Here is a 13,037-nt window from a genome sequence, read left to right on the forward strand (position 1 = left end):
ATAGTTATGTGATAAGCAGTGAAAGAGAATTATCTTAGTTGTTAGAATTTATGTAGTAAAGTTTCTTTTGTTTCTGTGCACAGTAGGAACTGAAAATGGACAAGAAGCAATTGAAAGTGGAGCTGTTTTTCTCTTTAAGACGTTTCACATGAAGGAATGCGTTGGTCATGATGAAACAAAGGCAATCAAGCAGATGTTTGGGCCCTTTCCATCGTCATCTGCTACTGCCGCCTGTAATGCCACATGCCGGATTGCTTCTTACTTCACTGAAGAACAGCTTACTGCACTTATACGGATTGCTGAAGAGCAAAATGGTGATAACAGAGTATTCTTTGGTAAAAATATAGTATTTTCATTTGACATGCATGACCTGGATCACTCTGAAGAACTGCCAATAAATGGTGAGGCTGCTGAACAGAAAACTATAAGCTTAGATTACAAGAAATTTCTGAATAACCATTTGGAAAACTTCCAGAATTGCTATGGCAATAACTCTGATCTCAAGTCATTGGAAAAAGTGGATGATTCTTTTCTGTGGTATGAGGTTGGGAAGTTTCTAAATGAATCACTAAAAGGAACCCCTGGAGAACCAACAACAGATGAACTCTGCTGCACTTTGTATGAGATGCTTGCATCTAGTAAAAGTGGTGACGAGCTTCAGAATGAGGTACAGTAGATATATTAGTAATACTGTAGTAGAATTTATTTAAATGTGACACAGATATCAAACTTTCCTTTTTTTACTCATTATTTCAAGTTTTCCGCCAAAAAAATGATGTCCACTTGACATTAACAGGCTAGAGGCAAGTTTCTTCTTGAAGGTAAAAGGCAGTGACTATTCTGGTAGCTTTTTAGACTTGGCCTATTGCTAAAGCTATAGTTACAGCTGTCATGGGGCAATAGCTGAGTTGAGTGGTATCAGTGTTTTTGTCTGTGTTAATAAAAATGAAATCACAATATCTTAAATCACTATACACGAGTCTGTATAATGGTTTAAGATGCTATAGTACGCTGGGGCAGAAAGAAAACATTGTATAAATGTTTTTTCTGTTTATATACGGAGACAGTTTTCTTTTGAAAAAAGAACAGGAGTACTTGTGGCACCTTAGAGACTAACCAATTTATTTGGGCATAAGCTTTTGTGGACTAAAACCCACTTAATCAGATGCATGGAGTGGAAAATACAGTAGGAAGATATATATACAGGGAACATGAAAAGATGGGGGTTCCCATACCAACTCTAATGAGACAAATCAATTAAGGTTGGCTATTATAAGCAGGAGAAAAAAAACTTTTGTAGTGATAATCAGGATGGCCCATTTCAAACAGTTGACAAGAAGGTGTGAGTAACAGTAGGGGGAAAAATAGCATGGGGAAATAGTTTTTAGTTTGTGTAATGACCCATCCACTCCCAGTTTTGTTAGGAAGCAACTGTTTTAAATGAGAGACTGTATTTTTATTATCTTTAAAGATCTTGCTTAACTTCCAAATGTTCATTAATTTTAAGGTGTAGTTATACTACACTTTAAAATAAAAAAATGGTACTTTCAAATGTGGAAAAAAATTACCCTTTGATTTTTTTTCTGCATTTGTGGTCACACTTCCTGTTGCAGACCCTCTTTTGCTGCTGAGGCAGGAGAGAGAGATCTGCTTTCAGGTGGAAGTAGGGGCAGGCAGCTCTGCAGAAAGATTCATTATAAATCTGCTACCCATTTCTGCCTTTGGAAAGTAGTCCAGGAACTGGTGGAAGCTAGTAGAACGAAGGAGTGTCTCCTTCAGAAAGACAGGGGACTGCTGTTAGAGTGGCTAGTGGTGAATGGGGTCAACAGCAGACTTCTTTGAATGTGAGTAGTGGCTACTAACCTGGAACCAGAGGGAGTGGGACAGGGGACTAGTAATGTGTCAGAAGGAAGATGAGTAGAGATGGAGAGTGGAATTGGGTCCTGTAATAGGACAGTGTTGGGTTGGGGAGACATGGACCTGAGGAGGAGTCTGCTGAGCAAGAGAGAGCAGACAAATTCAGCTGGTGAAGGTGGCTTACCCATCAGAGAACACTGGTGTGGAGTACAGAGTGAATTTTGAAAAGCAAACTTCCACCTCTTCCTTCCTTTTTCCAACATAATTCTTCAGTACTTCTTTCAACTGAACCTTTTAACTTTCTTTTAGAAAATCGACATTTCAAATTACTTAAAGATCCCTCTGTAGCTTTTCTGAAAGGGAGTAGAAACACAGAAGTGGTGCCACAGAAGTGGTGCTATAGGTAGGGGTGGGTAGTCCACTGAAAACTGAATCCTGTGGACTCAAGGTGAGTTTGCTACTAAAGACAATATTTATTCTTTTAAAGATAATAATTTTTACATTTAGATAACTGGCTTTGGATACCTATTGTATAAATGAGGGCATGCTCCTGTCTTGTTTGGTATTTAAGTATGGCTATTGTGATGACCAGTTGAACATTTTAAAGGCACTAACCATGTATGGGTCAACCAGTGTCTTAATCATATGACTTTCTTTAATAGTTATTTTTTGCCATATTTTTTTCTGATTTTTGTTTTTTTCAGTTCTAAGGACATCCACTAACATGAAGCCTGACCAAGCCAAAATTATATTCAACATAACCAACTATGTAAAAGATAATAGTGTAAATAACCCCTTCCCCCCAAACTTGACATATTTTGCAAACAGTTTCACACCTTGGGTAGTTGAGACACAAACAACATTATTAAAGATTGCCCACCTCTTGAGAGAGGGAGGAACTTGCATGTAAAAGAGAAAATTAACTAATCCTTATCTTCCTCAAGAGCCTGCAATGTTCTTAACAGAAAAAATACAGTATGGGGACCTTGACTTCCACAAGGTTTCTTAGATGGGGAGGAATATTTATTTACATCTAACGGAAATGGGAGAGAGAAAATGCCCCCCACTACCCAGAGTATTACTTAATTTATCCATGTTTAATGCTTAAGATATTTACGTAACAGGTTTAAAAATTCACTTAAAACTAGCTCCAGTGAAAGGGGATTGAGAAGAATAGCCATCTTCCATAATAAGTCTTAATGATGATAAAGAAGTGTTTAAATCAAGTATAAAAACCAAAAGCATGCTGCTGATCTATATGAAAATGCCATTCTCTAACTTGTTTTGCAGAAAAAAATGTTGCATTTCTTTTTCAGGAAATGTTCTTTGTCATTGTGGTTAAACTTGAATTTTGATTAGATAAGAAAAAAGACTGCTCTCCCCCCTCGCTCCCCCCGCTTCCCTCTCTCCTTCATGAAGGTTGTTTAGCAGGGAAGAGTATCTTTCTTTAGATTAGCATTTTGGGACTGCCATCAGGGGAAAAATATGGCATTTCCTTTGGTGGATTGCAAGCAGTAATCTCAAGGAAGCTTTTAAAATGTTTAATCACCTGTCTTAATAATAATTAAGAAATACATTCACTTCTCTCCTTGTTCTGTTCATTCCCTCCCCATTAACTCCCACAAAACCCTTCCCTACTTAATACAAATATTAGGTGGTTGGCATGTCACCTTTTATCACAACAGTTCCATTAGTTCATTGCCCACTGTGTTGTGTTTATGTGGGGCCATTGAAACAGTTTGAAATTCAGCAGCTTTTGCGAAATGCTAGCTTACATTGGTGTTATATCCTCCATTAGGGCAGTGATGCTTTGAAATTTATTGCTAGTTTTGGGTTGTGCTTTCATGCAGTTTTTTCATTGGGATTGTGTTTTGATGTTTGCTACTGGCATAATCTTGTGTCTTTATGCGGATGAGTCTCTTTAACTTAAAATAGTCCTTTTCTAGAACAAAGTGTGCAATAGACTTGTAACAAGCATTATTGAGATGGTGTGACAAGTGGCTGTTTCCATGTGCATGCTCTGAGGATGCATTGAGTGGGTTGATATTTGTCTGCTGAAGTCGCTGTGCTCTGTAAAATTCTCTCATCATTTATACACTGGGAAATAAGGAGTATTTGCATGAATAGTCTGGAATCCCCCACCTAAGAACAGGTTAGACAAACCTCTGTCAGGGATGGTCTAAGTATACTTAATCCTGCCTCAGCACATGGGGCTGGACAAGGTGGCTTTTTGAGGTCCCTTCCAGCCCTACATTTCTATAATTCTATGAAATAAAATGGTGCTACTTTCTGGCTAGATTATAATAAATCCTGTTTTAGGTGTGGTCCCTTAACAGTCACTTACAAATATATCAAATGAAGGGCACGTTCACATATCTGTTTCAACCCATAACAAGGTTTCTCTCAGCTCATAACTGTAAGAAATCGGCTTTCATTAGTTATTGCCTCACTCTTACTCTTTGAATACATGCAGCAGTGATTTTCCACTATGAACAAGTCTAGTCAAATTAGATTATATACATTACATTGCAGATAAATGATTTTAACGTATTTCAGATTGTTGATCAGTTTGATAATGACATAACTGGTGGTTGACATGTAAGAAGCCAATTACCTGTATATGAGAATAGAGAGCCATTGTTATTGACATGGTACATACAGAGTTTAGCCATGATAGCTGTCAATGATTTTCTCAAGATTTAGTATGTGGTATATTGTTCTTAATATCCCATTCACACACACAGCAGCCACCATAATGGCTCTTTCAAAATAATTAATTAAATAATAGGAGTGTTTTAACAAACCTGATTTTTCTTAGGATAACTGGAGAATGCTTTGCTCCAGTTAGATTTTAAAACAGAAATCTTGCAAAATTACTGCATCTGTTCATGACTTATTGAATGTTATTCCCACAGAGAGATTCTTTCTCTAATTAATACTTAGAAGTCATAAGTAAAATATTGATTTTTTTTTTTTTGTAAATAGTCACTTCTATTGTAACACCATTAACTCAGGGGACCATTACAAAATAATCTTTAAATAAAAAGACAGACAGTAAACTTCCTGCAATTGCTTACATGTTAAATACAGGTACAGAGAGAAATTAAGTGAACACTGGAATTCAGGAGAAAAATGTAAAGCAGCAGCTTATATGAAGGTTCATTGTAAACTTTTATTTAATTCTGTTTTCCACGTTATAGCATGAAAAAGGAAACGTCTGAACAACTAAAACTAAGGAGCTTGAGTGTCATTCAGTATGACAGCAGACTATTCAGCATGTCACATGTACACCTCTACCCCGATATAACGCTGTCTTTGGGAGCCAAAAAATCTTACCGCGTTATAGGTGAAACTGTGTTATATTGAACTTGCTTTGATCCGCCGGAGTGCGTAGCCCTTCTCCCTCCGCCCCCGAGCACTGCTTTACCGCATTGTATCCGAATTCGTGTTATATCGGGTCGCATTATATCGGGGTAGAGGTGTATATCTAGACAAAAAGTTAAACGTTATATAAAATATGAGTAGGAGGGAATTCAGTGATTATATGAAAGAATATCTATAATATAAAAGTATATTATCACCACTCATTCACAATGTATGATTGTTTGTATCTAGATAAGCACATGAAATTCTTACACTTTTGCCAGTCTACTAATTTTTGATCGTGTATGTATGTGCATTTATAAAAATATGTAGATACGTATTTACAAGCACATAGACTAAGAATCCACAAACTATATTTATCTAATTTGCACCAGGCATATCTGTCATATATAGACTGATTGGGCCAGTTTTTTAGTATTATACAATGGAAAAGATAAATTTAAAAAAATGAAATGTCAGAAGAATGAAAGACTGATAAGAGAAACTTATCCCGATGTTATACCATTAATCAGCAGATAAACAATCCCAAGGTACCTTGGTATATTGCCTTTGAAGTTTATGGTTTTCTAACAAGATCAAAAGAAGGTTAGAGGATATACACAAGACGTGTTTTTGTTCTGTTTTTTAAAAATAACTTTTCAAGATTGCACTACTTTGTTTGTCACAGTCCTAAAGAGAACCAGAAGACTGAGGACTGATTTGTGAGCTATTTAAAAAGCATTTGCTAATAACAAAGTAACTTTTTTTTTTGTTTTGTTTTGTTTTGTTTTTTCCTTTCCCTTTAGCCCTAATATTAAGTGTATTTTCTCAAAGAGTGCAGAAGACTTTCATGGAGCAAGTTTACCTGGGTCTGGTGTAGGGGGAAATGTAGCTCCTCTTTGCTCCTCCTTCTTTCCCCAACCTGAGTTCCGCCTCAGCCTACATTACCCTTGTTCCGCATTCTTCCACACATAAAAAAGTTATTTCGACCCTTGCCTGTCGACAAGGCTCTTGCTAGTTGTGTTTACTGTATTTAAAAAAAAACAAAACTCTGATAAACAAACAGACCCAGTAGTTACCCCAGTTCAAATCAGATAAACCACTGACAACACATTTATAACCAAAATTAATCAACGCTCCCCATTCAATCCCCAATAAAGTCCCACAACACCTCTCCCCATCCCTAGGGGAGCCTTGTAGTATGTTCAAACTTAGACTACTGTGGGCCTGAGGAGGAACTGAATTTCAAACGCCAATGGTCCTTATGACAGGTTTCAGAGTAGCAGCCGTGTTAGTCTGTATCCGAAGAAGTGGGTTGTAGCCCACGAAAGCTTATGCTCTAATAAATTTGTTAGTCTCTAAGGTGCCACAAGTACTCCTGTTCTTCTAATGGTCCTTATGAAGAATGGCCTACTTCCTTTCTCTCTCTATTCCCCCCCCATCTTCTACTGACTGGGGCTTCAGGTAAGATGCTTCTGCTGACAATTACCATGGCAGTATGTCACAGGGGGAGAGGCAGGTCCCAAGTCAGTTAGGGCTTTCGAGGTCAAAACTGCTGTCTCAAAATCAAAATGGAAACCACCAGGCAGCCAGTGTAGGTTGTAGAGCACAGATTTAGAATGGACCTATCTTCCATTAACTTTAATGTGAAGGTTAAGTATGCTCACAAAAAGAAACACAACTTAAGAATCAGGCTGCAGAATTCAACACCAGCTGCATTTTCTGAATAGCTTTAAGTATTAATTATAGGAGCTACTGGTTGCAGCTTGGTAGTTAAAGTTGTATTCTCAAATAGGCATAAAAAGGGGTCTAAATTACCATTTTTTTTCTTCCTGTAGTTGGTCTTTGTATATGAAATTTCAAATAGTATTAGTTTTTATGCCCTTTGAATTTTCTGTGTAGCAACTGGCTTCCTGACAGCCCTCTTGCCACATAGCATTCAGGCACAGCTCACATGTGGTTGAAAATCTGATTGAAGCCTGTGATTGATTGTTTTTTTTTTATTTCTTCCTAAAAAAGCTTATGATTTTTAAGTCAGTTTGATTTTTGAATGCTTCAATTTGGCAGTTCTGCTTCTGTTGGCTTCCTGTATTCCTCTTACCATAATCCCAATTTCTTTCTTTTCTTTGTGTCTTAGCTCATAAACTCCTACGGGGGTAGGAGCAGAGGGAAACTGATGAGCAGAAACTCTAGACAAGTGGAATTCCAGGCTCCATTATTGAGCTGGGTCTGACAAACATCCTACAGTTAATCACAGGGGAAGCTCTGAGTCTGCTGTCAGCCATTCTGAGAATGGGGGAACAGAACGATGAAGTGAAGCAGAGATTGTGAGGCTTTTCATGTTGGTGCAATATCTCATGCTTTAAATATTTAAAAAAAAAAACAAAACCCAAATTAAATCACCCTAGGAAACTAATATACAAAAAAGTAACAAAACTTTGGTGTGAAGCACCTAAGACTGTTAAGCACCCAGTATACTTGACACAGAAGCAAGAACACAAAAAGTTAAGCCACCTAGCACTACATCCTTCTCTACTCCTCCACTCGTTCGGCCCACACACCTTACCTCTGGTTGGAGATTGCAAGAGGTGACTGCGGAAGCATGATATTAGTGTTGTAATCTAACGTATTGGTCCAAAGATTCATCCAATGTCTGCCGATATTAGGAGGCTGGGGATGAGGGGGCACATGGGGAGTGGGTCCCTGGCCCTGGGAGAGTGGAGGAGGAGACCAGGCGAGGATTGCAGGGGCCAGATAGGGAATGGCCCCTGTCATAAAGATACAGCTAAGGGTAGCATAAAATCCCTCTTTACCCTCTGAAGGGTTAATTCCTCTTTTACCTGTAAAGGGTTAAGAAGCTCAGATAACCTGGTTGGCACCTGACCAAAAGGACCAATAAGGGGAGAAGATACTTTCAAATCTGTGGGAGAAGGTTTTGGTTTGTGTCCTTGTTCTGTTCTCTCGGAGTCAGCAAAGGAACCAGGCAGGGCAAATAGATCTCCCTAAGCCATATCTGGACTAAGCATCTAGTATTGCAGAAATAGTAAGTAATAGCAAAGAAATACGTTAGATTATCTTTTGTTTTAGCTTGTGAATTTTCCCTGTGCCAAGAGGGAGGTTTATCCTTGCTTTTGTAACTTTAAAGTTTTGCTTAGAGGGGAAATCCTCTGTGTTTGGAATCTTTTTGTTACTCTGTAAAGTTATCTTCCATCCTGATTTTATAGAGGTGATTCTTTTATCTTTTTTTAAATAAACTTCTTTTAAGAACCTGATTATTTTCAGTGTCCAAAGACCTAGGGGGGTTGATCTGTGCTCAATTTGTAACCATTTGGTTAGGATATTATTCTCAAGCCTCTCCAGGAAAGGGGGTGTAGGGACTTGGGGGGATATTTTGGAGGAGGTAGGGCTCCAAGTAGCCCTCCCTGTATGTTTGTTTAAATCACTTGGTGGTGGCAGCATACTGTTCAAGGACAAGGTGGAACTTGTGCCTTGGGAAAGTTTTAACCTAAGCTGGTAAAAATAAGCTTAGGGGGTCTTTCATGCGGATCCCCACATCTGTACCCCAGAGTTCAGAGTGGGGAAGGAACCCTGACAGCCCCTGATCAAAATTAATCTATTTGCTACATTAGAGTGTGTTTCTTGTAACTAGGCTAGTTTCAGTAGGGCAGTGTAGCTCCTATTTAACATTTTTACAATGGAAAACCATTATAAAGCTGGTCTACTCAGGCAGTTAAATTAGGTTTATGGAATAGCCCAGAATAGCTGGAGCATACCAGAGAGTCTTGCCCCAGGTGCGGTAGGATCTAATCTTATCTGAAGAGTGTGTGTATCTTAACAGTAATTAAATATTACAGATCTGTAACATTTCTATTCTATGGAAGCAGACATACCATAAGTGCCTGACTTAATTAGTAATGTAAAATGGACTAGGTATCATGATCTTTGAAAAGTGCCAAGGATTTAATTGTTTTAATAGTTTAATTGCATGACAGTATATATCCTTGTGTTTGGTTTCTGTGATACACAGACCACTCTTTCGAGAGTGGTCTTTATATTTGTGACAACAGTTGTTTGCATTTGGTACTCAGCCACATGATTGGTGAATCCAAAGCAAATGCTTGCAATTTGATCACAAACAGTTTTTCCATGAGCAAAATTGTGGGTTGAGATATAAAGATTTGTGGTTTGATGTCCCAGTTACAGTACTTCCTTTTTATGGCACTGTAACTCATTTCATTTAGTTCCAGTAGACCAGTGATTTTCAACCTTTTCTCATTTGCGGACTCCTAAAAAACTTTAAATGGATGTGCAGACCCCTTTGGAAATCTTAGACACAGTCTGTGGAGAGGTCCCAGGGGTCCATGGACCACAGGTTGAAAACCATTGTTCTATGGTAATGACAACCTTTCGCGGACCTCTCAAACATAGTCTGCGGACTCCAGGTTTGAAACCGTTGACTTAGTCCTTTGGGCTTTTTGACTAATTACATGTGTTCTTTGGATGTGCGTTGCTATTTAGTTTAAAGTTTGGAATATAAGTGTTGAGTTATTTGTGTTTAAAAATATCAAAACAATTGAATGGACCTGCTAAGCGCAAGAAACAAAAGGAGACCAGTGAGCAAATCGTGAAGTTGCCAAAAAATGTTTTTTTTTGTTTTTTTTGTTAAAACTCTCACTACATCAGATACACATTCAGTCTCTTCATCAATCACTGACAAAATATCAGAAAATTGGCAGTGCATATTGAAAATGTTTCAATCCTGGAAGCCCCAAAATATTCAAACTAGATAATGTTCAAGGAGCAGACTCTGTTCAGAATGGAAATATTTAATACCTCTGCAAGAACCAGTGATACCTTACTGACTGATTCCAGTGATGTTCAAACTGAGTTAGAGACAATTCCACTGACAAGTAAAAATTTAATGTTGAAATTTTAAGTTCAGAACAGAAATATTTTATTGTAAAACATGGCCCTTGCCAAACTGAGGGACTAGTCCCACAGTACTCTAAGACAAATCAATGCTCTTCGGCATCTTATTATGAAACAGTGTTGAAAGCAGGACCCAAACTTAAATTAACCTGGTTGTGTGGGGCACAAAAGTTACTGCAACCCTTTTGGCTTTTTGGGGATTGGGGAAAAAAATTCAGATGACATGGTATGGATAAGTGAAAAGAGAGACTGGCAGTATTTTTCTCAAAATATAGCAATACATGAAACAGCTGATTCATTTTGGAGCTTGCTTAATATGTGATCAGTGGTATTTGCATAGTATCATTAAAAATCTCAAATTGAAAAGAGGACAGTTACTAGAGCAGAGGTTGGCAAACTATGGCCCGCAAGCCACATCCGGCCCGTGGGATCCTCCTGCCCCGGGAGGCTCACCCCCGGCCCCTCCCCCACTGTTCTCTCTCCCCTGGAGCCTCACCTCGCCCTGCCACTGGCGCAATGCTTTGGGCAGTGGGCTGTGCGCTCCTGGGGCAGCGCAGCTGCAGAGCCGGGGCTGACTCGGTGCTCTGTGCTGCGCAGTGGCATGGCTGGCTCCAGGCAGGCGGCATGGCTGTAGTGCCACCAGCCACTGGTGCTCCAGGCAGCACGGTAAGGGGGCAGGGAGCAGGGGGTTGGATAATAGGGCAGGGGAGTTCGGGGTGGTGGTCAGGGGGTGGGGGTGTGGAATAGCGGTTGGGGCGGGGAACAGGGGGGTTGAATGGGAGCAGGGGTTCCGGGGAGGAGGTCAGGAAGGAGAGGGGGGATTGGATGGGGCGGCGGGGGGCAGTCAGGGGCAGAGGTTCTGGGGGCAGTCAGGGGACAGGGAGAAGGGGTGGTTGGATGGGGCAGGAGTCCGGGGGGGCCGTCAGGGGGTGAGAAGCAGGGGGAGGTCGGATAGGAGGCGGGGGCCGGGCCACGCCTGGCTGTTTGGGGGGAGACAGCCTCCCCTAACCGGCCCGCCATACAATTTTGGAAACCTGATGTGCCCCTCAGGCCAAAAAGTTTGCCTGCCCCTATACTATATAGGTGCCCCTATACCACCTCAATTGTGGTATTAACAGCATATTCACTTGGGCTATGTCTGATCTTGCATTTAGAGGTCATAGAGATTATTGGTGAAGGAAACAGTGGCAATTTTTTTTTCTATTGAACTATTGGCCTAATATAATCCTATTCTCGAAATCATAGGGAAGCCAAAAGAAACAACAACCAAGTCCAGTAATTGAAAATAATTTCATACAGTTGCTTTCAGGACACATTACAGAAAGTATTGTTAATGACCTTAAGAACAGACTGTTTTGCTTAGTGATAATGCACATAACCCAGAACTTATCCAAAGTTGACCAACTAAGCCAAGTTTTCTGGTAGGTTACCAAAGAAAAAGAAGAAAAGGCAATCCTGCCAAAAATAAATATTAATTAGTTCTTTAGGATTTCATGAAGTAAGTGGTCAATCAGGTGCTAATCTTGAAAGCTATAAAAAAAGCGTATTGAAGACAAAGATATAGAACCATTGAAAGGATGAGGATAGTTGAAAGTAAATTTCCAGTTTGATTCCCCCCCCCCCCCAGTTTTAAGTGATATACAAAATCAATCTAGGAAAATGATACAAGTGTGAGGAGGTTTAGATTAAACAAATGAAAACAACTTGAAAAAAAGGTTCAGTAACCTTCACTTAGTGCAAGTCATTCTGTATAAAAACAAGTTTGTTTTGTTGATACATCTGCTGCATTAAAATGACTACAAATTAAAGGATATTGCCTCACCTGCCTTGTGTCTTAATATCCTGGCACCAACATGTCTACAGCAACACTGCATACAAATTAATTGTCACTCTGATTCACACACAATCAAAATCCGCATATGTTCTTTAAGATCAGGAAACCTGTCAGTTAGTAAGGTCACACAGTAAAGAAAATGTAGAGTTGGGTTTTAAATCCACTAAAGTACCTAGATTTAACCTTACTTACAACACATCTAATTAATTATAGTATGAAGGAAATAAATAGTCCTCACATTTCAAGTCATCTTAATTAAGTTGTAAAGTGACCTTGTCTTCAGTTTTTTAAATTGGTCCACTAAATTAAGTATGTGTAAATAATGGGCATTCATTATTCAGAGCAGTCATTCATTTAGTTTGCTCCAAGAAACAGTAATCTGGCTTGGACACATTTTTTTAAGAGAAAATAAGTGCAGTCTTAATTTACATGGCCAAATTGGTAATGCTATTTAAGAATTTAATTTAGAAGTGTTAATATTCAAAATTATTCTGTATGGCAAGCAAAATTAAGACTAATGTGAGAAGTTCTGTCTGAGTGACACTCTCTAGTTTATGAAATTACAATAAAATACTATTCTACAAGAGATGGTTTTAGAATTTATATTTGCAAGTCAATGGTTAAAACCAATTTTAATGTTTTGACCACTCAGTACACTCTATGCACATTTGCTCTATGTTTCATATAAAGCAGCACAAATGCAAATATATTGCATGAAGCAGCATTTTCTCTTCAAAATACAATGGGAGCAGTTCAGATCCCCTTCTGGAGGGTTTATTGCTGTAAGCCACTATGGGGGGTGAGGGGGAACCTGGGCCCGCCCACTACTCTAGGTCCCAACCCAGAGACCCTAAGAATAGCAGCCATGTGCTGCTGCGTCCCTTTAATGAAACTGTCTTCAATTCCCTGTGCCACTTCCCCATGGCCTTCATGGATGCTTCACCTTTAGCTCAGAGCAGTCAGGAGCTCTTTCTCACTCCCCATGTCCCTGCCAGCACTGAGCTGTCCGTAGTGCTGCAGGTTCCTTTGGCCAGCCAGGAGTACCACCTGCACT

At 39.3% G+C, this 13,037-nt stretch overlaps 1 protein-coding gene across 1 annotated transcript in view; it reads left to right on the forward strand.

The window, feature by feature from the left end:
• ASCC3 (activating signal cointegrator 1 complex subunit 3) overlaps positions 1–13,037 on the forward strand; it is a 447,702-nt gene that overhangs the window by 5,892 nt on the left and 428,773 nt on the right. Inside the window, 1 exon segment of the mRNA XM_029912229.1 lies at positions 84–667. Within this exon segment, the coding sequence (XP_029768089.1) occupies positions 84–667 (584 nt within the window).

Source organism: Terrapene carolina, unplaced genomic scaffold (genome assembly GCF_002925995.2).
Source record: "Terrapene carolina triunguis isolate 2854851 unplaced genomic scaffold, T_m_triunguis-2.0 Scaffold42, whole genome shotgun sequence".
Taxonomy (NCBI): domain Eukaryota; kingdom Metazoa; phylum Chordata; order Testudines; family Emydidae; genus Terrapene; species Terrapene triunguis.